General features: G+C 37.9%; 1 protein-coding gene across 4 annotated transcripts in view; it reads left to right on the top strand.

Moving 5' to 3' along the window:
- SNAP91 (synaptosome associated protein 91) overlaps positions 1–24,368 on the top strand; it is a 151,447-nt gene that overhangs the window by 101,311 nt on the left and 25,768 nt on the right. For 2 of the 4 annotated variants that reach the window (XM_024757430.1, XM_024757431.1), the window contains 8 exons: positions 10,130–10,144; positions 10,293–10,460; positions 16,418–16,525; positions 17,176–17,439; positions 17,680–17,757; positions 17,918–17,989; positions 18,416–18,499; positions 19,771–19,854. The exons of 1 other annotated variant lie outside the window; for it this stretch is intronic. In XM_024757430.1, the coding sequence (XP_024613198.1) occupies positions 10,130–10,144; positions 10,293–10,460; positions 16,418–16,525; positions 17,176–17,439; positions 17,680–17,757; positions 17,918–17,989; positions 18,416–18,499; positions 19,771–19,854 (873 nt within the window). The remainder of the gene's footprint in view (positions 1–10,129; positions 10,145–10,292; positions 10,461–16,417; positions 16,526–17,175; positions 17,440–17,679; positions 17,758–17,917; positions 17,990–18,415; positions 18,500–19,770; positions 19,855–24,368) is intronic. One more of the 4 variants, XM_024757433.1, reaches the window with a different exon arrangement.

Genomic DNA, 24,368 nt, shown 5'->3' with positions numbered 1-24,368 from the left:
GAGTGGGAAGACGGTCAAAGGGTACAAAGGGTCAGTTGTAAGATGAATAAGTTTTGGAGATCTTATATACAGTATGGTTACCATATTTAATAATATTGTATCGTATACTTAAAATTTGCTAAGAGAGTGAATCTTAAGTGTTTGCACTACAAAAATACAGTAACTATGTGATGATAGATGTGTTAATTTGATTGTGGTAATCTTTTCATAATGTATATGTATATCAACTCATCACATTGCATCTTAAATATATACAATTTTTATATGTCACTTATACCTCCATAAACCTGAAGGGGGTGGGGAGAAACAGCACTGGCAAAAGACATTAACTGGCTGATGAGGAAACCAGTAAGATGATAAAGCTGGCTCAAAGAGCGTTTTGAGGAACTGGGTATTTATAGACATTTGAAAGGAAATGTTAAAATAAGATGGCTAGGTTAAGTACAAAACTGGTTAATGTCCAGTAGAGCAGTAAAAACCATGTCTTGAGGTTATCTTTTCTCCCAGATAGAGCATCACTAGCAGACAAGAACTGTAACTCAGTATATCATTTCAGAATCAGAGTCCTTAATTAACAGTTAAATTGCAGCATCAAATGAAGATACATTTCCACAGGTAATTAAATAATCCTTGGGTGAGTTTGGTAAACATTGGCAATATAACATCAACACTACCTGCTATAATCTCTTGGTTTTATTTCCAAGTTTTTGTGGTAACAAAATAAACAAAAATAACTACTTGTGAAACAAAGTTGCTAACTATATTTATAAGCATTTAACTATTGGTGCTTTTCCATTTAAATACTTAAAACTTCTCCTTTGTTGAAATGGTCAACTCCTAAGCCTATAGCTATCATTTTCTTAATAAAAATTTTCTTTCAGCTACACTTAACTTTATTAAATTTCAATTGGTAAAGGAAAATATTTTTGTTGAAGAGATTTTATAAGGGCCTTCTGGTTTTCATGTTTTTTCATTCTGAGCTTCATCTTTCAGAAATGTTTGATTATTTCAGTTTACTAATAATTTTCATTGCCACGGTATCTTATACAGTGTATCATGTTTTCCTATTTATTTAAGAATGCTTCAAATCCATATCCTTAAATCAGGTTTTCTCTGTCATAAAATTCATATAAATGACTTTCATAGAACTTTTATAATTTAAAATTTAGTATTAATTATAAATTTGTAGGGTTATACAAAATTTTTTTTCAGTATTATATGAATGTGTTAACTCTAATTCTCTCAACTGATTAAATCAGTAGATTGTTCACACTGTAATTTTTAGAACTTATTAGACATTTAGTTGTTTAGTGATTTAGAACTTCAATGAATAAACAGTGAAATTGTAAACTGTCTCCTTTCACTGTATTCTCCAGCATCAAATTGAAGAGAAATTGTGTCCTTTTTGTTTGTTTGGTTTGTTTGGCACCAAAATAATAATAAATGAAAAAGAAGATCCCTTGGTGAAATCTTTTTAAATTGCATTGTAACATTTTTATTTATATTCATCTTCAAGTACTTTTTGCTAAGACACATTATAAGGAATAAGTTTTAATAACCAGCTTTATTACAACACATTTCAGTCTTTACTTGTTAAGAATAAATAACTATTGATGATTGAAACATTGAGGTGTCAGTGGATATAGAAGAAAGCAGATTAGTGTGGTTTTAACCAGGGCTGTGCAGTGTGGACCCGCAGTTTGTGCCTTGCCCAAAGGCAGGGCGAGAGGCCTGAAATTCAGCCTGCTTTCTGCTAGCCAAGCTGTGGGCTTTTTTCGTCCTTGAGGAAGAAGTAAGTGCTTTTCCTGTTCCAACCTGCTGGCCCAATGGGAGCACTTTTTTATAATTAGTACAAAACGCATTATAGTGTATGAAAATGTTGGCTTAGGACCTGATGGTTAGCATTAGTCTTTTGTCTCAACAAAATATCTACAGCTCCTTTCATAGCAGTAGAAAAGTCAGCTGGGGAGAAAAATACTAATAAGTAAATTCTCTCATTCCTAAGCAAAACAGTAAAAATTATAAGCCTTAAGAAATTCAAGTAGGGAATTCCCTGGTGGTCCAGAGGTTAGGACTCAGCGCTTTCACTGCCAGGGCCCGTGTTCAGTCCCTGATCGGGGAAAATAAGATCCCACAAGCCCGTGCACACGGCCAAAAAATTAAAAAATAAAATATGTATCTTATTTAAAAAAGAAATTCAAGTAAACTAGTGAAATATGAAATTGATAAATGTTACCTTCAGTTTACATTTATCCTATAGATACCCAGTTGTATTTGAAGAGGTGCTAAATTGTTACCAATCTGTTTTGGCTCATTTGACTAAACAAAAAATTAAATACATAAAACCACTTTCTCAGTCTTGTTTGATAAGATCACTTCACTATTATTGTAGTTTATTTGAATTTTGTGTAACTAGATGGTAAAATGCAAACTCTAAAACTCTTTAGACCTACTTGGATGTTCTTATCCGACCATAGTGATAGAGGATTTCATTTTCAAATGACTATGGCCACATCAGTTGTTTACAGATTTCTCTTGGGGTTTCTGGGTATGGATGAATATTGCCATTTTAGGGGGCGTATTGTAAAGGATAGTATTTCTTGTCATTGGTGTAAACCAAATTTTAGCAAATTCATATTTTAGTAAATTTAATTTAAATAGTGCATATTCCATGTGGCATTCTGCCAGCCAGTAATGAACCTGGAAGAATACAGAGTGCTTTTAAAATTCCTACCTTTCTCCCCATAAAAAGGAGAGTGTTTTTTTCCTTCATAATAAATTCACCTCTCTGCACAAACAAATGAGTGTGTGTGTGTTGTACTCCTGTGCATCTTAGAAGTGGAAAATGCGTAATTTTTTATTATAAATGCTTGAAGTGAAATTTCTACTTTTTGAGAAATACAGAATTACTGCTAGGGTTTAATTAGAGTTAATAGACTTAATAGAAGTTAATTTACACATGCTGGAACGCTCATCAATATTATGTGATCACATGACTTTAATAGTTTCCATGAGAAATATTAGCTACAGTACAAGCAGATTTTGTGACCCATATTACCATTTGCTTGTTAATTAGATCTGGGGGGGCACATCTGCAGACCGTCTTCAGACACATACATGTGTACACACACACACACACACACACACACACACACACATACATATACACACATATACACATGCTCTCTCTGAAAGATTTATAGAAACTTTGAAATTCACAGTCCTATAATGAAAAATTATTATTTAACTTAAATGTTAGTTATTGCTATTTTTTTATTGAAGTATAATTGACATGCAACATTATATTAGTTTCAGGTGTACAACATAGTGATTCAACATTTATACACATTGTGAAATGATCACCACAGTAAGACTAGTTACCATCTAAGCTATTGCTATTATTAACTTTTATTATTGATATGTTCTTGGTATGGGCGAGCACTTAAATAAATTAACACACTTAATCTTCATAAAAACATGAAAAGTTCAGCTCCATCTCACAGCACAATATAGATTTCCTTGTTCATTTAGTTGTAGCTCTGTTTCCTTGGTTACAGGGAATATTTTCTAGCAATTTCTATAATACAAACAACTCTAATTATGTACTACTTGCAAATGGATTGAACTCATGCTGAACTCATGATTGAACTCTTGCAAATGGATTGAACTCAAAAATGGGGTTTTTTTGTATAGTTTAATCCTCTATAAAAAGTAGCAGTTTTGAGAATATTTAATAACCATCCTCATCATCTTGTAATAGGGACTTGCTTTTATAGTAGAGAAAATTTTGCATAAAACAAGGAATATATAACATAAATTATATTTCATCTAGAAAATTAAGATTTTGGAGACTAACACCTGTGGTTTCCAAGAGTGGAAAAAATTTTCAACATCAGTTATCCACCAATATGCTTAATCATTGTACATTTTCCTAGGAAATTTTACTTTCCATCTTCCATCATATCATTCTCATCACCCTCCATCTGAACAAAACACTAGTTAAGAGCAAGGAACTAATATTTTAGTCTTTCATACCTCTTTTTAAAATCTTTTTAGCTCTCTCTCCTTCTAGTACACATCAACAGTCTTCTCCTTTCTCACTTACCAAATGTATGAAATAAATTACCTGTCTCCTGTGATAGACAATGAGAGGTGTGGAAGTAGACAATGAGAGGTCAGGAAGCTGTTAAATCACATGGCTCTTAGCTCTTCTGCTAAGTCACACTGCAGCTTGAAGTAGCCATTGATAAGGGCAGGGCTAAGGAGAGCCCCACCAATGCCAGGAGAAAAGAGAATCCAATCTCTCTGGCTTCTGATGACCCACTTTGGTTTCTAATGAATATTTTTATTTATATATTTTATTTTTTTAACATCTTTATTGGAGTATAATTGCTTTACGATGGTGTGTTAGTTTCTGCTTCATAACAAAGTGAATCAGTTATACATATGTTTCCATATCTCTTAGGACTTAGGACTGTAGAGTAACAGTTGTATTGGGTCAGGTCCGGTTGGCTTGAGGAATGACTGGAAGGACCTTCTACTTCTCAGGATTTGGGACCTGGACACCTAACAGCAGAAAATACCCTAGCCCTACTTCAGCTATCCACTAGGCGTACATTCTAAAATTTAAAAACTATTTCTAATGTCAAGAACTCTATGTGCTATAATTTTCTAATGTTGCTATGAAATATGTAAGATTTAGTTTTAGGAAGAGCCTTGATTATCTTAGTGGATCTGTAGATGCTTTACCTAATATTTATTGGGTTCACAAATTGCATAGTTAAATTAATGTGATAATTTTTTTCTTCCAGTTTTGTTGAGACATAATTGATGTACAGCACTGTTAGTTTAAGGTGTCCAGCATAATGATTTGACTTGCATACATCATGAAATGATGACCACAATAAGTTTAAGTGAACATCCATCATTTCATAGAGATACAAGATTTAAAAAAGAGGAATTTTTTTTCCTTGTGATGAGAACTCTTAGGATTTGCTCTCTTAACGACTTTCATATATAGCATATATAGCATGGTGTTGATTATGTTTGTGATGTTGTATATTTTACCCCTAGTACTTTTTAATCTTATGACCGGAAGTTGGTATGTTTTCACTGCCTTCATCAAACTCCTTCATTCTTCCCCTGCCTCTGATAACCACAAATCTGACCTCTGTTTCTCTGCATTTGTTTGTTTGTTGTTTTGAACTATAATTGACCTACAACACTGTTAGTTCCCATTACATAACATAGTGATTCAGTATTTCTATACATTTCAAAATCATCACCACCGTAAGTCTAGTTACGATCCATCACCATACAAAGATAGTACCTATTAATGACTGTATTCCCCACAATACATTTCATCCCCATGACTCATTTATTTTGCAACTGGAAGTTTATATCCCTTAATGTCCCTCAGCTATTTCTCTCCTACCCCCCAACCCCTCCCCTCTGGAAGCCACCTGTTTATTCCCCAAATCTGTGATTCTGCTTCTGTTTTGTTGTGTTGTTCATTTGGTTTGTTTTGTAGATTCCACATATAAGTGAAATCATACAGTATTTGTCTTTCTCTGACTCATTTCACTTAGCATAATCGTCTCTAGGTCCATTCACATTGTTGCAAATGGCAAATATGGCTAAGTAGTATTCCATTATCTATATGTAGACACACACCACATCTTCTTTATTCATCTAGTGATGGACACTTAGGTTGCTTCCATATCTTAGCTATTATAAATAATGCTACAGTGAATATAGGGGTGCATGTATCTTTTCTAATTAGTGTTCTGATTTTCTTTGGATAAATAGCCATGAGTGGAACTGCTAGATCACATGGTAGTTCAATTTTTAATTTTTTGAGGAATCTGTATACTGTTTTCCATAGTGGCTGCACCAGTTTACATTCCCACCAACAGTGCATGAGGGTTCCCTTTTCATCACATTCTCACCAACACTTGTTATTCATTGTCTTTTTGATAATAGCCAGTCTAGCAGGTGTGAGGTGATATCTCACTGCGGTTTTGATTTTAATTTCCCTGATGATTAGTGATGTTGTACATCCTTTCATGCGTCTGATAGCTATCTTGTATGTCTTCTTTGGAAAATGTCTACTCAGGTCCTTTGCCCATTTTTTAATCAGGTTGCTTGCTTTTTTGATGTTGAGTTGTATGCGTTATTTGTGTATTTTAGATATTAACCCCTTGTTGGATATATCATTTTCAAATGTCTTCTCCCATTCAGTAGGTGGCCTTTTCATTTTGTTGATCGTTTCCTTCACTGTGCAAAAGCTTTCTAGTTTGATGTAGTCCCATTTGTTTGTTTTTGCTTTTGATTCTCTTGCCTGAGGAGACATATTCAGAAGAATATTACTAAGACCAGTATCAAAGAGTGTACTGCCTATGTTTTCTTTGAGAAGTTTTATGCTGTGCAAAAGCTTTCTAGTTTGATGTAGTCCCATTTGTTTGTTTTTGCTTTTGATTCTCTTGCCTGAGGAGACATATTCAGAAGAATATTACTAAGACCAGTATCAAAGAGTGTACTGCCTATGTTTTCTTTGAGAAGTTTTATGGTTTCAGGTCTTACATTTAAGTCTTTAATCCTATTTTTTTTGCGGTACGCGGGCCTCTCACTGATGTGGCCTCTCCCACTGCGGAGCACAGGCTCCAGACGCGCAGGCTCAGCGGCCATGGCTCACGGGCCCAGCCGCTCCGTGGCATGTGGGATCTTCCCGGACCGGGGCACGAACCCATGTTCCCTGCATTGGCAGGCAGACTCTCAACCACTGCACCACCAGGGAAGCCCTGCGCCACCAGGGAAGCCCTCCATTTTTAATTTATTATTGTACATGGTGTGAGAAAGTAGTCCAGTTTGATTCTTTTACCTGTAGCTGTCCAGTTTTCCTAACATCATTTATTGAAGAGGCTGTCTTTTCCCCATTGTATATTGTTGCCTTCTTTGTTGTAGATTAATTGCCATATAAGTGTGGATTCGCTTTCTGATAGTTCACTCTTAATGTATAGAAACTCAACAGATTTCTGTATATTAATTTTGTATCCTGCAACTTTATTGAATTCATTGTGAGGTCTAGTCATTTTTTTGGTGGCGTCTTTAGGATTTTCTATGTATGGTATCGTGTCTTCTACAAAGAGTAACAGTTTTACTACTTCCTTTCCACTCTGGATTCCTTTCATTTCTTTTTCTGATTGTATGATTGCTATGGCTAGGAGTTCCAATGCTGTGTTGAAGAAAAGTGGCAAGAGTGGGAATCTTTCCCTTATTCCTGATCTTAGAGGAAAAGCTTTCTGCTTTTCACTGTTGAGTATGATGTTAGCTGTGGGTTTGTCACATGTGGCCTTTATTATGTTGAAGTATGTTCCCTCTATACCCCCTTTGTTGAGAGTTTTTATCATAAATCGATGTTGAATTTTGTCAGAAGTTTTTTCCCCATCTATTGTGATGATCATATGAGTTTTATTCTTCAGTTTTTTTGTATCACATTGATTTGCAGGTATTGAACCATTCTTGCATCCCTGGGATAAATCCCACTTGATCATGATGTATGTTCCTTTTACTGTGTTGTTGGATTTGGTTTGCTAATAGTTTGTTGAGGATTCTGGCATCTATGTTCATCAGTGATATTGGCCTGCAATTTTCTTTTTTTGTGGTATCTTTGTCTGGTTTTGGATCAGGGTGATGCTGGCCTTGTGGAATGAGTTGGGAAGTGTTTCTTCCTCTGCAGTTTTTTGGAGTAGTTTCAGAAGGATAGGTGTTAACTCTTCAATAAATATTTGGTAGAATTCACCTGTGAAGCCATCTGGTCCTCTACTTTTGTTTGTTGGGAGTTTTTCTTACTACTGATTCAATTTCATTACTGAACTGTTTGTATTTTCTATTTCTTCCTGATTCAGTATTGGGAGATTGTCCATTTCTTCTAGGTTGTCCATTTTTTTGGCATATAATGGCTTGTAGGACTCTCTTATGATCCTTTGTATTTCGTGGTGTTGGTTGTAAGTTCTCCTTTTTCATTTCTGATTTTATTGATTGGGATCCTCTCTCTTTTTTTCCTTGATGAGTCTGGCTAAAGCTTTATCAATTTTGTTTATTTTTTCAGAGAACCAGCTCTCAGTTTCATTGATCTTTTCTATTGCTTTTTTTAGTCTCTATTTCATTTATTTCTGCTCTGATCTTTGTGATTTCTTTCCTTCTTCTAACTTCTTTTTTGTTTGTTTGTTCTTCTTTTTATAGTTCTTTTATGTGTAAGGTTAGGTTGTATTTGAGATTTTTCTAGTTTTCTGAGATAGGCTTGTATTGCTGTAAACTTCCCTCTTAGCCTTGTTTTTGCTACTTTCCTTGAATTTTGGATCACTGTATTTTCATTTTCATTTGTCTCTGGGTATTTTTTAATTTACTCTTTGATTTCTTCAGTGATCCATTTGTTTAGTAACGTATTGTTCAGCTTTCATGGGTTTGTGTTTTTTGAAGATTTTTCTTGTAGTTGATTTCTAGTCAAGGCATTTTGGTTGGGAAAGATGCCTGATATGATTTCAGTCTTCTTAAGTTTACTGAGACTTCTTTTGTTGCCCATCATATGATCTATCTTATAGATTGTTCCATGTGCTCTTGAAAAGAATGTGTATTCTGCTGCTTTGGGATGGAATGTTTATATACATAAATTCATATATTAAAAAAAAATATATATATATATATATATAAGTCCATCTAATCTAATATGTAGTTTAAGGCCAATGTCTCCTTATTGATTTTGTGTGGATCTGTCCGTTGATGTAAGTGGGGTGTTAAAGTCTCCTACTCTTACTGTGTTACTGTCAGTTTCTCCCTTTATGTCTGTTAATATTTGCTTTATGTATTTAGGTGATCCTATATTGGTTGCATATATATTTAAAATTGTTATATCTTCTTCATTAATTGATTCCTTTATCATTGTGTAATGTCTTTCTTTGTCTCTTGTAACAGTCTTTATTTTAAAGTCTATTTTGTCTCACTTAAGTATTGCTACCCTGACTTTTCATTTCCCTTTACATAGAATACCTTTTTCCATCCCCTCACTTTCAGTCTGTGTGTCTTTATATCTAAAGTAATTATTTTTAATGTCAAATTTATGTTTCTCAATCTTTTAAATGTCTTCTAGAACTTTTGGTTTACTGAGGTCCCATATGGCTTTTAAGGCTCTGAAAAAATTAGCTCCCTAATGAGTTTTGATAAAGTTTCTTCATGATTAAAATAAATTTCCAGTAACATTCATGAATTTGAATGTGATCCCTGAGATGTATCACATGACTGAGAGTAGAAGAATGCCATTGGACACTATAAGTGTTTAACCTAACATCATAGTACAGTTAAAAATAATCCCTCCTAGGCTTTTTCTTTAGAATGCCAGCTGTAATCCCACTGTTGGTCACTAAGTCTGAACCTCCCATTGGAATGCTGGCCTCAGAAGGGCTGAAAAGTTTTGATGCTGTATAATCTCTCACATTCTTCTTAAAAATAATTTTCATATGTTGTCACATAATGTTTATAAATTAGAGATTATATATTGAACTGAAAAACACCTGGTAATGTGAAACTTACAAAGAAGAAAATAGCTTAAGGTAGAGTTTCTTTTTTCTATCCCCTAAACTTGCATTCAGCTTAGTATGTTCCACAGTCAAACTGTAGCCATTGTAAAGCCTCTGTTCATGCTCTGGTATGACACATCAAATAAAGAGGATCAATAAAATTCAATTAACTATGGTTTCTTCAGAATTGACAACTACAGTATAATGAAATCAACCAAAGCAGATGAAATGGTAAATCTGACAAGAAATCGATTGAGTTTGTCAAAGTTGTTTAGACCTAGCTTAAGGTAAGTCTCTTGACCTCCCTTCCTCTCAGTTTTCCCATCTATGAAGTTGGAAAGTTGATCTGGAGGATCTCTAAGGTCCATTCCGGCTCAAAAGTTCTATGGTAATAATAGGTAATACATTTATTTTTTAAATTTCAAATGGTCCAGAAAGGTACATAAAGCTAAAATTTCTTCAGTTAGTGCCTCACCCTGCTTGGACATTGGTGTGGTTGAAAGTTTCAGCTTTCTCTCTTATTTCTTCATATGCTGACCCATGGACATCGATAGACCTCTTGGGAGAGGGTGAGTAAAACTTTATTTGTAAGCTTCTGTTTCGAGAGACTTCCGTATCTTAATAACTGTCCTCACTTTGATCATTTGGAGCCTGGTATATCTTTTGTCCTTTCCTTTTCTTCTCTTCCATTTGTTCTCTGTCTCTGGTGCGACATAGATTCTCTGGCTGCACTTTCCTCTGTTCCCTCCGAAGCACAGATTTCAGATCCGTTCGCACCAGAACCTACTCCTCCTGCTACAGCTGCTGAAATTGCAACTACTTCAGCCTCTGTCTCAACTACTACAACTGTCACTGCTGTCACTGCTGAAGTGGATCTCTTTGGAGGTTAGTCAGTCACATCACTTTTCTTTCATTTTCCTTCCAGGATTGCTAGCGTTAAAGCACTTAAATCTTTTACATGATAGAACATGGCAGATAGATAGAACATGCATTGCAGAGTGTTTAACTACTTTTAAAATGCTTATTCATATATATTTATCTTTGCTCAATTTGTCAACTTCATATTCATTTAATTTTAGTGATTATAGAGCAAAGGTTGCAAATGCTTTGGACCTATTCAATTTTCTACTTTTTGCGAAGTTAGGATTTAAGCTGCTGTTAGAACTCTTGTCCCGTATATGCTCCAGCCCTGCAGTATCTATAATAGTGGTACCAGATCTTTCTATCATATTTAGAATTGGTTTTTTGGCATTTTTTTTTAGATTTGAACTAGCTGAGAGAAAAAAATGTTTGGGGAACATGGGAGGAGAAATCCTGGCCTAAGTTATTTTTTAAGATTTAGGACAAAAAAAAATCACCTAAGTGGAGTTCAGATCTAGAGGTCTCTGAAGAGAGTTTAGGGATATGTCCATTTTTGCAACTTTTTAAGCTTGTTCTGTCCAAGCAAAAACTTGGATCATCTTTGGCTTCAGAACTTTGAGAGATCACTGGAGTCGGCACTTGCAACGCTGATGGAAAACAGGTTTATATCAGACTTTGAAACGATTGTCTGAAAATATTTTTCCCATGCAAATGTAAATTCTGACACAGAGTTGATTTACAGCTGTAAGCTTCAGTCAAATATCCTACACTCTGTCAGTATAATATGCCTGGACCTGATGAACCATCTGAAACCAGTTTATTTACATCTTCCCATTTTGAGTGGTGCTAGTGTCCAAACCTGGAGAAGTGCTCATTATGTGTACATTGAACCGTGTTATGGTCATCATAGTTTTGTGTTTCTTCGTTACAGTATAACATCTGTCCCAGGGCATTTTGAGACTATGGTAAAGAAATTGGAGGAAGCAAATGATAAGGGGTGGGGGCAGGAGAGATTTGGCAGGCTCTGGTGGAGTTAACGTATTCCCCTGGGAACATACACTTACTTACGCACTGTCACATACCACTGTGCTACATGCCGTGCCCCAGTCTCTGAGGCTTGCCAACGTTGTCTAAGACAAGGAATACTCAGCGGGACACAGCATCGTTCGTTGCCTCTGTTTCATGCGAGGAATTTGCTCCTGCCTTGCTGCACTGCCATCCTGTTGCTCTTCCAAATCTATTATAGGAGAAATTCGGGGTTTTTTGTTTGTTTTTTAAAGTAGGAGAAGGGATTTGCATACTCTGAATAATTTATTATGAGGAGTCATCCACTAGAGAAAGTTAGTTTTTCAGTTATGCCTCTGTAACTTTTGAGACCAGAAATTAAAATATTAGCTTAAATTTATAAAAACCAACTTCTTCACCCCATCCTTCCTACCTCCATTATTGGTCTTGAGTATGGATGGTTTCTCATAGGCTTATGTTCAGAGAAAAATTCAAGGAAAATATGGACGGGTTGGATGACAATTTTGTACGTGAGCATTTCTATTCCTTTAGCTATTTAGATTTTTGTTTTTCAGCCCATTTTAAGGAGCTTAATTGCCTATAAGAAATCAGTCAACTCCATCTTGCTTCTCTCATGGTCCTGCCTAAGATATTTCTTGGAAATATTCTTTGTGCCATTATGCTGTTTGTGTTAATCATTTATTACTGCTTTGATGACAGTCATCAAGCAGAAGAATCTGTATGTTTGAAAATATTTTCGTGATGTCAGTCTTTCTACCCTGAAATACAAATTTAAAAGGTCAGTACTGTAGAAAATCATATGATTTAATGCCAAAGAATGGAGGCTGTCCTTTAATTTCACCAATATCCTTTCTAGTCATCTGGATGGAGGATAAGTAAAGATGAGTACATCTGCAAATCTCATCACAATTATTTTTACTAATCTTTATAGTTCTGTAAACTGTCTCCCGGCCTCTGATAGCTATAAAATCTCTATCTTTTATGTTCAGAAATCTATATGTGTCACTGTCTGTCTTGTAGTTTTCAGTGATACTCCCTGATTTCTTTCGTGTTCTTTATGGATTTATAAGGAATCATTTAGAGGTAAGATTTTAAATTAAAACTTAAACTAAAATCTCTTTGGTCGTGTTGTGTGGCCATTTTTAAAAAATTTTGTATCTCTAAAATGGGCAAGTGGTAGAACTTTTGAATAATAAGAGCACCAGTTATTTCATCTATATGACTTTAAAATATCCCCTTTGAGGTTTTATGTAGCATATATAGCAGTATTAAGTAGATTTCTTTAGAAATAAGCTTAATGAATTTTAATTTCTGAATAATGGCTAATTGTTTAATTTCAGGACTATGAGATACTGAAATGTTGAATTTTTCTATGTATTTTAGTCTTGTATTTTCATTACAAATTTGAAAAATACGGAGTGTCTGTTATTTTAAAATACTCAGATTGATACCCACATAATGTTTTAGTCGTTTCAATGTAACTCATTAAAAAAAATTTTTAGAAACATTATATTTACTAAATGCTTATTTTTTTTAAGGGAACTTTTAAGAAATGAAATCTGCCTTCTGCCTTCTGTGGTCAGGCAGAACAGGACTGCAAGGCAGTGTTATGCTTTAAAAATGTAGTAAAACTTACAGATATTGATAAAGATAAAACACAGAATCCTTAAAGGCATTCTGTTTTTCACTGATGCAAACTCTACTAACAACAGCACATTAGTTTGTAACAATACAGTTTTTTTCTAAGGAGTGCAATGCTAAATGCTAATTCCTCTACATGTTCACCCGGGTACCCTTTCAGTCAACTGTGTTAATTTGTGTGCAAGCCTCCATGATGGTAGGCTGTGAGCACAGAACCAAGTGGCTGGAAAACCAAAGAACTTGCCTCCCAAACCTGACTTCATGTGAACAAGTTGGTTAACCAAGTTAATCAATCTTCCTTAACACCAATACTTAAATATAAGCACTTACAACTAGATTTCATGTAAGAGTCTTATAATCTGGGACCTTTGGGGAAGAAAATGAACTGGAATGGTGACTCTTGGGCTCAAGACGCTGAGAATGATTGAAACCTTTGTGCCGAGTATGTGATTTAAAGATGGTGTGTGTGCCTGGAGAAGACATGGAGAGGAGTTCAGGCTGGAGAAGACAACAGCAGTAAGAAATTTTTACAAAGGTAGTCAGTCACATGATAAAAAATGAGGGAGAAAATTCTTCCTAGATTGCCAGAAGGAAGAGAAGGCTAGTCTGCAGCAGTGTCAGAGACTGGTTTGCTGAGTAAGGCTGGACTGAGTCCATAACAGTAGAAAAGCAGGAACATGCATTTCCTGGAAGTAGCACTGGTAGGTAATGGGCAGAATGTAGACCTGAACTGCAAATGGGTAACAAGGGAATGAGAACTAGATTGGAGATTGCTTTCCCTTTCAGTGCTGGAAGGATAATGCTGCCATCGATGATGGAAGAAAGCTGGGTAGCTAAGAAGTTTTGCTGTTTTTTTAAACAAAATCAAAATTATCTTATTGTCTCTGACAGTCCCGGGGGGTCTAGTGGGCTCAGCTGGACGGTTGTCTCTCAGGGTCCCTTTCGTGGCTACAGTCAGACAGTGGCTGTGGGGCTGGGATTATCCAGTCTCACTCGTTCACATCTCCATCAAATGGGCTGGGAACACTTAGCAGCTCGGGGCTGGAGCAGCTGGGGCTCCTTTGTTTAGGAGAAGTGTTGACAGTTGATGAGTTAAGTTTACAATGTTTAGTTTCAGAGAAGCATTAAAAGGAGATGTCTTGCTGACCAGGAATGGAGGGACACCACCTCTCCTAAAGATATAGCTACAAATATGGGTTTCACCTACGTACACAGAAATCATAATTAAGGAGGCCAGCCTGTGAATATTTGTTTGAACTCTAGCACTGATATAACTGGTGCTTATTCCATCCTGCAAGGAGGGGACAGTATAGTAGAATGTGGCACAGTTCATAACAGTAGAGTGGTCAAACACCCAAACCTCCATCAGACAACTTACAGCCAAATCCTGACCCCGCCACTTGACAGACCTTGGTCACATCCTCAGACTTTACAAGTTTCTGTTCTCCTATCTACAAAGTGGAGATGATAAAACCTATATCACAAGAAAGTTGGAGGAATTAAATTTAATAACGCAAATAAAATATTTACACAGCGACTGGAACATAAATAGTGATTGCTATTACTGTTTCTATTACTTCCAATGGCATTACCGTCAGTTCCAAATTTTCTAAGAATGAAAAGAAAGAAAACAGACCTGACCCGTGGCAAAATATTTTCAGCCCTTCCAACCTCCTCTTAGACTTTTCTTGTGGTCTTTCGCCCCAGCTGTTAGGGCTTTCAAGTTGCTCTAAGTCCTCTGTGATAGTATTCTTAGCATGGCATCTGAGGAGGTGTGTCTGTCCTATCCCCTGGTGTGTTTTTCCTACTCCATTATTATTATTCAGCCTCTCCCCTGACTGCCCTCTACTCAGAACATATATATATTCCCTCAGTGTAGCTGTGGGAAGCAGTCAAATCAAGCTGTAACATATGATTGTCCCATTGTCCCTTCTAGGGATATTTGTGTTTTTGTAAAGGACCTTTTAACTCAAGCGAGTCTCTAATGTTTAATGTTTGTTAAGGCCGGGCTTCAGGACGTTACCATAATGTGTCTCATACTCAGATCAGTTTGGAACACGCTGGGTGAACCTGAGAAACAAGTGTCTCGACTGCAGGACTTCCTACAGCCCAATACACCACATAAATCTCTGAAAGTGGGTATACTGTGTAGCATTTCCCAAGCATGTTTGACAAATTCTTTTTAATGGCTAGAGGAGCAGTGTTCTAGGGAACACTGGTAGATACTGCAGAAGGCGGTATTTTAGGATGGGAAATCTAGCAGGTCAGGGGCAGGTTCTTGTTGGTCCCTACCTTCCAGAAATTTCTTCTAGGCAAGGCATATTTATGATGGCTTCATTCCTTCTGTAAAGGGTTTCTTTGAAAGCTCCAGGATTTTTTTTTTTACCATAATTAACATGGTGTGTTGACAGAAACACATTGGGAATCATTTGTACACATCAGCCACTGATAAATTGGACATTTATAAATGGAGGCTGCCTGCATGTTAATGGATCTACTGTATATTATTATAATCTACTATAGATAGTTATAAACTTGTAGTCTTAAAACATGAAACTACATTTTTAATCTGTTGAAAATGGATCATTGACCACATAACTGGAGCAATTCAGTATTTGAAAACAACTATAAATTTAAGTCAAAATAAAGGCATTATGGTGCCATCTCCTAATTTTGTTTCTTTAGTTCTTTAAAACAAATCCTTGGTTGTGTCTGAAAATGTTTTTCAGGGATAGTGAAGATTTAACTTTTATGAACATTTAGTATACCTTTCATGTTAACAGTGTAATTTTGTCTGTAGTAGACTATAAAAGAACATGTAAACTAAAATTGTTTACATCATCATCATATATTTAATTTTATTGGGCTTAAAGAAGATATCCGTGTTTGCTAGAAACCACTGGTCAGAGACATCATAGTAACATAGTATATAAATATTACCTGGACATGAAAGATCGATGTCTTAAGTTGCATAATAAAGTTATTTTTGTGTTTTATTTTTCACATCCATTTCCTTCCTAATGATACATAAAACATGCTTCTCAGAGCCCTTATACAATGAGAATCTTGTTACCTTTTGGATCCTCACAGGCCTCAGCAGGATCAAGGCTGTACCACTTGCATGTAACCAACATGAAGGGGCGCCAAGAGTCATTGTCTTGTGACCGCCAACAGTGCATGGGCCATAAAAATGCGTTTCAAGCAATTCATGTTGTATAAGGGAGCCTTCTTTGCAATTTAACTTGGTTCTTTTACGACATTTTTCTTCTCTTTTTATCCCTTTCATTTCTGTTGTTTTAAAACCTGCACCCAAGATGCCTTTGCAGCTTCTCCCGGGGAGGCCCCTGCAGCATCCGAAGGGGCCGCTGCGCCAGCACCCCCGACCCCTGTAGCCGCGGCGCTTGATGCGTGTTCAGGAAACGGTGGGTTTCCAGTCCTGAGCCCGTCTGTTGTCGTTCTGTCCTGATGTGAAACTCCTGTAGCTAGGCTTGGCCCTATGTGTTTCTAATTTTGCTTTCTTCTGAGTATAAAGTATCACTCATCGTAATGGAATAAAGAATGCGGGCACTTGAAAACATTAAGAAAACGAAGGGCATCCTTATCAAAATTGACAATTTCTCAAGATTGACAATTTTTGTCAGTGCAAGTATGCTCTCTTAATGTTTTTTTGTTTTTTTGTTTGTTTCCCTGTAATGCTGTATTGTACTCTTTTGTAACACTGAGTTCCAATACGTTGGCATGTTTTCATGAATTTTCCAAGCTACCAAATTGACCAGATTAAAGTAAGGATTTGAATAACCATCTCTGATCCTAGACTGTAGGCTAATCTGACAATACTCTGAAGTGTTTCCGTTTCTGAACTTCGTGGTGCCTACTACATTTTCTTTTCTCTTTAGAAAAACATCCTAATGACTGACCCCTGCTAATAGGGTAGTAGCTCAAAGCAGGCCGCCTAATGCCTAGCTCGCATGTGAATATCTGTGCCAGGTGTCTCGTACCTATAGTTTAGACGCCTCTCTGTTGTCTGTTTCCTTACTGATGCCGTATGTGTCTCCACTTTCCTTTCCCCAAGACCCCTTTGCCCCATCTGAAGGTAGTGCAGAGGCTGCACCCGAGCTGGACCTCTTTGCAATGAAGCCACCTGAGACCAGTGTTCCTGTAGTTACCCCTACAGCTAGCACAGCCCCTCCGGTTCCCGCCACCACTCCTTCTCCTGCTCCCGCCGTCGCAGCTGCCGCCGCTGCCACTACCGCTGCCACCACAGCTGCCGCTGCCACCACTGCCACCACCTCTGCCGCCACCACCACCGCTCCTCCTGCTCTAGATATCTTTGGTGGTAATTTTTTTTTTGTCACTGTTGTTGAACTCTTTCCACCTGGTGGATTGAATTCTGGTCCTTGTGATGTACTGCATCCGCACCTCTGTCTGCATGGTGACTGTGTCATTAAATGGTTCTCCAGCAACCATTTGCAGCTCGTTTCAGAACCCTCCAGAGTGCTCATGCACAACTGGAAAGTGATGCTGTTTCAGGCGGGTTTGTCCAATTGAGTAAAGGCATGTGTGTTCTTGGTCTTAGATTTATTTGAGTCTGCTCCCGATGTCGCCCCCGCACCTAAGCCAGATGCTGCTCCTAGCATAGACCTGTTTGGGACAGGTAAAGCCAACTCCCGCCTTCCTTTACACTAATTTGCCTAGATGTTTTCATGACTAAGCCCTTTGTCCTCACCTGTGATAATGCACTTGTTAGACTTGTGACTTTGATTTCAGCTCTCTACTTACCTCTGCTTGGTTTTGGTTTGTTTCACTTTTGGAAGATGCTTTCTCCTCTCCACCACAAGGGGCCTCTCCCGTGCCTGAGAGTTCTCTCACTGCTGACCTCCTATCCGGTGAGTGCTTTTGCCAAGGTGAAGCCTTCCGAGATGTCTTGTGGGCATCATATGTGGAGAGGCAGATGTGAAAACACGCGGGTTCGTCTTGAGTTCTTTTACACTCAAAACTCACTTTACAATTAAAAAAAAAGTCTCGTTTTGTGTCCATCCCCAACTGATGAGGGTAAATATTTCAAATCTACTGCCGATTGAAAAGAGAAAACCTCTTTTTCACACTAAAACCTCTGACCTCAGGAGTCAAAAGTTTTATTTTCTTCTGGAAAGCATGTATTTTAAAATCTGTTGGCTTTTCCTTAACTGTTAAGATTGTCTACAGTCTTCGGGCTATTCAACATGAAATCTCAAGAAGCCGTTTGTCAAGGCTCATGGTTTCATTTTCCTTTGGGTGACATGCACTTTGTCCTGTTCTGTGCTTTGCTACAGTGGATACATTTGTAGCACCATCTCCTGCAACCACTGCGTCGCCAGCAAAGGTGGATTCTTCAGGTGTGATAGACCTTTTCGGGGGTGCGTATCTCTCCTCCTTCAACACTCATAGAATCTTTTATTCCCTCAGAATAGCTTTTAGATCTTCTGTTTCATGATACTTGGTCTTTTTTCTTTCGACTATGTGAAGTTATTTCCATCTTTTAAATGTAAACTTACGTTCAGATCTTTTCCTTTTGTCATCATCATCTACATGCTCGTCAGTTCATCATATTTTTTAGTGCATGTCCTAACAAAACCAGATCATTTTTCATTTGCAGTCTTTTCATTTGAAGTCTTTGTGTTTTTAACTTTTTGTTCGTCCTAACGTAGAATCAGCTGGTTGGAATTTCCTTCTACTGCTCTTCCTTAGTGATCCTGATCTGTTGGCTAAATCAACATTTCTAAGCTCTTAAAAGCAATATAAACATAGATAATTCAGAATTGAAAAGACATAAGCCAGTCGGAACTGAAAGCATAAGCTCTAGATGTCATACATTATTCTATAGGGTTTATTTATGTTGCGTTTAATGTTTCTAAATCCTCCCAGAGAACTGGAAGAGGTTTCACTGATTTAAATGCATTTTCCTTTTCCTGTGTGTTATCAGAAGACAGGCAGATGTACTGAATTAACTCTTGAACTACTCATTTGGATGATACATTCGAAGTCTTCTATTAGCAGTAAATTTATAGGGAAAAGTCCAGGTTTGAAGTGATTTCTTCGTGAACATCTATAAATGTGTATGCTATGGGGTAAAATACCATCCTTAGCAAATTAAACCCACACTGAGTACCTATAGTACACTGACACATCATGGCGTACAAAGATGTCACAGTCTGTGACATTCAGGGGCTCAAAACTTGTGCAAATAAACACTGAAATTTAATATATAGGTACAAGTAGGGCTGCTGCTGTTTAAATTAAGTTTGTTAAATTTTATTTAATAGAGTTCTAAGTGGGAAGATTCTTTCATTTTACCTTTGGGCAAAAATTTTAAAAACTTTGATCCTGTTTGGATAGGAATTAGAATTTACAGAATTTAGTCCCAGAGTTTTATTCTTAAAGAAAAGAAAAAGAATTCTCCTACTCTTACAGAGATGTTAATTCTTAAATAGCCTAGAACTCATCTTTTGAGAGAATAAACTGGTCAGAGCACAATTCAGTCCACTAAGTCATTTAACACATCCACAGGAGACAAGCTTACCTCACAGAGTGTCATGTCTGTGCATTTCTCGGGAAATCACTTCCCTTACTTGCTGTACTTACTGTTTACACTCTTTTACTTTTTTGCTGCATAATGGATAATGGGTAGATGCATTTGGAAGTAGTGCTTCTGAACCCCAACCTGCATCTCAGGCTGCTTCTAGCTCGTCAGCATCGGCAGACCTACTAGCTGGTAATTAATTACATTTACATAAAATGGTGTTTTGTTAAAGTTAAGTTTGGGTGTATTTTTATAAGTAACAGATATTATATAAATTTCAAGGTGCATGTTTTCTTTCCCTTTTGAGACATGAAACTGAAAAGCAAGACATTGTGTAATAGAAGGTTGATTATCTCCCAGGATTTGATGAAATTGGTCTTAAAATCACAGCTGTACACAAGCCACCCCTGTGGCTCCTTGGGTGCTCTTAATATGAGTTACTTTCAGTTAGCACATTCCTTTTTTGTTTATTAAGGAGGTAATGTGCTTATAGCAATTTTTATCTTGTATTGCCCATGACCACCTTTTTTTTTTTAAGGAATTTGTGGGGAAAAGTACCGTGATATTTGACAGTTGGTTCTGTAACATGAGAAACTGTTACAGAGTTCCACCCTTGGGTTGAAGCCGCTGCTACCTATATGTTACTGTAAAATAACTGATTATTCTATCTGAAAACCCCTGGAGTGATCCCAGTTCAACAGGGCCATAGTGTGAAGTAGATTGGCACAAGGTGCCCACGATTATTGCTCATTGCCAGGATGGGATAGATAGAATAACAGGAAACATTTCAGCGACTCAAAGATCGTAAAAGCCAACTAATAGTTTTCCTTGGGACCAAATCAAAGTGTGCTTAATGATAGCTAGACCTAGACATTATTATTGTTACAAGCAAAGCATTTGCCAGTTGTCAGACCACAGTAGTAAGTTTCAGGTTCAAGTTCTCAGTCAACAGCCTCTCGGCAGACGCTGCTGGTTTGCCTTGCTCTGACTTGACTTAGAAGGGTACATAACAGGAGGTACGGCAGTGGCATCGCCGAGGCCACAGACACTCAGATGCAGCTTTGATGTCCCTCTCCTGTCATCACAAGGGATGGATTTTGTCACAAGGCTGGCAAGGGGCTGATGAGAGTGTGACTCACATCAGCACAAGGAAGTCACCAATGTCTGGAGTCTCTCAGCTTCAATTCCCTGCTACCCAGGTAGCCCCTGATAGGGTGAGAGGCTAGTTCTCATTTTTTTAGTGTAATGAACAATCCTGACACCAGGAACAGCAGACTAAGGAACATTCTTTCTTGGATTAGTGATGACCAGTGACCTCATTAAAGGACCCTCATCAGCTTTCCAAGTTGTAGGAAGTTGGACACAAGGTCCAGAGTCTGGAGGTGTCATCACAGCCCAGCTGTTACCCTTTCCTTCTATCGGTCATTCAGACAGGTTTAACAGTCTTTACCAGGGGCAATAGCATTTCTTTTGCATTTTCCCCATTCTCTCCAGACTACCCTGGTTAAACATGACACTCTTGTTTTCTGAATCCACTTCAAACCAGTAACTGCCAACCGATATTTTCCTGAAGGGTGAAGAGCCAGGTTCCACTGTGATGTCACTGTGGACTTCGGAAGCTACAAGTATAAGAGGCAGTGCACTTAACACAGACCACAGCTGGTTACTTGGGGAAAACAGTACTACCTTGCCTGGCTTTTCTCCTGACCTAGGTAGTCTTCATAACAGCTTCAAATTGGTCACAGTAACTTTGAAGCTCTTACTAAACCAGTAAACTTAATCCATGTTTTCAAGGTTCAGCAAAAGGATTTTAACGGGCCACAGAAATAGCATATTAGGGGGAAATGACCTTGTCAATTTTTACATGAGGTTGCTAATTATAAACCTTTTGCTCTGAAGTTATAATTAAGCTTCAGGTAGCACATGAAATCAAACGTTCTGGCTTTTTGCAAAATTCTCAGAAGTCTTTCTTTCTCTCTGGGTAGCCCCCATCCTGCCACAGACCCCAGCAAGGGGTTTGAAGCCTGCCAGACAGAAGCCTGGCAGAGTGGTCAGCCACCACTGACCACATCCAGTGCTGCAAAGCCATGTCGTCTTCTCCAGTGTCCCCAGTTTGTTTGGGCGCTCTGTGCTTCCAGGGCTAGAACCTGAGATACTGTGTTTCCAAAAGAGCCAGGTACACTAGAAACAGGAGCAGAGAGGCCAGTGGTGAAAGCCACTGTTCCCTTCCAGTGCCAAGTCAGACGTCAGTGACAGAGCTGAGAGATTTGATCCTGGGAGATGAGATGGATCTCAAATACACCTGTAACGAGCAGGAAGGGTTCTGTCACCTACTGCTGAGTCTAAGAGCAGGTAGCTGAGCCTCCACCGCTCAGCTTGGTACATGGATGGGTCCCACGGGGGAAGTGCACAGATAATGCAAGTCAGGTCCCTTCACTAGAAGCAAGCTTAGATTACTCAACTGTGTTGTCCATCCAGAAATCTTAGTAAAATGCAGTAGAAAAGAGCAGAAATCAGTGCTGAAAGTGACAGTGTCATTTACATAGGTGCTGTTTTTTTTTTTTTAATTAATTAATTTTATTTATTTATTTGTGGCTGTGTTGGGTCTTCGTTGCTGCGCACGGGCTTTCTCTACTTGCGGGGGGGGGGCCACTCTTCATTGCGGCGTGCGGGCTTCTCATTGCGGTGGCCTCTCTCATTGTGGTGGCCTCTCTCATTGTGGAGCACGGGTTCCAGGCACGCGGGCTTCAGCAGTTGCAGCACGCAGGCTCAGCAGTTGTGGCTCCTGGGCTCCAGAACACAGGCTTACCAGTTGTGGCGCATGGGCCCAGCTGCTCCGCAGCACATGGGATCCTCCCGGACCAGGGACCTAACCCGTGTCCCCTGCATTGGCAGGTGGATTCTCAACCACTGCACCACCAGGGAAGCCCTACATAGGTGTTGTTGACTGTGCCCTTTCCCCCTTTTCCACCGTATCTTCTTGTGATTATTTCAGTGATGGGAAAGGTATTTTTGTGTACATGTTTTCCTCTATTTTTTTCCTATTTAAATTAATTAATTTTTTAATATAAATAGGTATAAATGGGTTTTAATGTCTAGTTTGCTTTCCAAATATTTCTTGAAATTGAGTTTGTACATTTCTGTGTCTGATTTACTTGGCATGGGCCAATATCCTGATGTAAGAAATTTTCACCTAATATCCTGATATAGGAAATTTTAAATTACTTCTAACTTCTCCAGGTCTTAATTATTCGGGCTGGTTTTTCATACTTCTGTTTTGCTTATAGAAAAACATTTTTCACGCTTGCTCAAGTAACAAAATAGCAAGAAGCCATGTTTTCAGTGAAGAATATCATGGACCATTAATGTAATTCTATCTTATGAACCAGAAGCAACTTTCCTAGCCAAAAAATGAATAAACACAAACCCTGCAAATATATACAGTATAAAATCACAGTCATATTTGTATAGGTAATCTAGCTGACAGTGGCTATTCTGAGCTTTCACATTGCCTAGACATATTTATTTGATGAATATCAGTGATAGGACAAACATTCGGGGCCCTGTATGACAGTAATTTGCAGTGAAGCTTAGCACTTGGGTTATATCTGTGTGTGTGTCTGTGGAGACAGATCAGATAAGTCCACAGGCTATTGAAATAAAGAGGAACATTATTTTAAAAGGTAAATGAGCCTAATCATGGATAACAAAGAAGTCCACAACTGGGCTTCCCTGGCGGTGCAGTGGTTGAGAGTCTGCCTGCCGATGCAGGGGACACGGGTTCGTGCCCCGGTCCGGGAAGATCCCACATGCTGCGGAGCGGCTGGGCCCGTGAGCCAGGGCTGCTGAGCCTGCACATCCGTAGCCTGTGCTCCGCAACGGGAGAGGCCACAACAGTGAGAGGCCCGCGTACCGCAAAAAAAAAAATAAATAAAGAAGTCCACAACTGCCATCAGGTTCAAAGTAGGAATTTGAATTAAAAAAAAAAGAGAGAGAGAGAAGGTTGTATTATGTGAGTCTCTAGAATCTTGTATTATTGGCTTTCAGTAATAAGACGATTGTGAAAGAGTAAAAAAGAAAAATAATACACAGACACAGTAATGGGAGGTTCAGACTGTCCAGAATATAATGTCCGTTGCTTGACTGGGAAGAGATCTCACCTTATGCTTGACTGAGGTTAGATTTTTTTGAGGGCATAAATATGCATGTAAATAACAAGGGAAATGCAATAAAGATGTAGTGTAGATGTAGTGTAAATTTTAAAAGTGATTTTTAGAGATTTTAAACCAAAAATCAAGAATCATCTCAAAATTGGGGAGAAAGCTTTATCAAAACTTGGTTTGTAATTTAAAACTAGAAAATAAAGGCTAAGTGGATAATCTCTTAAAAATGGGCTTATCTCCCAGAAAAACTTGTTATTCTTCTTCATTTAATTTACTTCTAGAACTGTCAGATAGTACCAATTCCACAATTGAACTATGGATAAAATATCATCTTAGTCACCTTCTACTCCTTGAGTAAAAATTTCAAGTTCTGTTTGGTGCACCCAGTGTGGTGACACTAGAGAAAATTCTAGAAAAGGCAACTGCTGTGGCCAAGGAGAACCGACTAACAGAATAAGTCTCTCCAAGTCATCGAGATTACTGGTGGGATGCAGGTATTACCCGTATCTCAGACAGAGTCTGGCTGGACCCTTGAGAGTTAAG

Source organism: Neophocaena asiaeorientalis, unplaced genomic scaffold (genome assembly GCF_003031525.2).
Source record: "Neophocaena asiaeorientalis asiaeorientalis breed wild unplaced genomic scaffold, Neophocaena_asiaeorientalis_V1.1 scaffold253, whole genome shotgun sequence".
Taxonomy (NCBI): Eukaryota; Metazoa; Chordata; class Mammalia; order Artiodactyla; family Phocoenidae; genus Neophocaena; species Neophocaena asiaeorientalis.
Note: the sequence above shows the minus strand (reverse complement) of the source record. Positions and strands in the feature narration are given on the sequence as shown.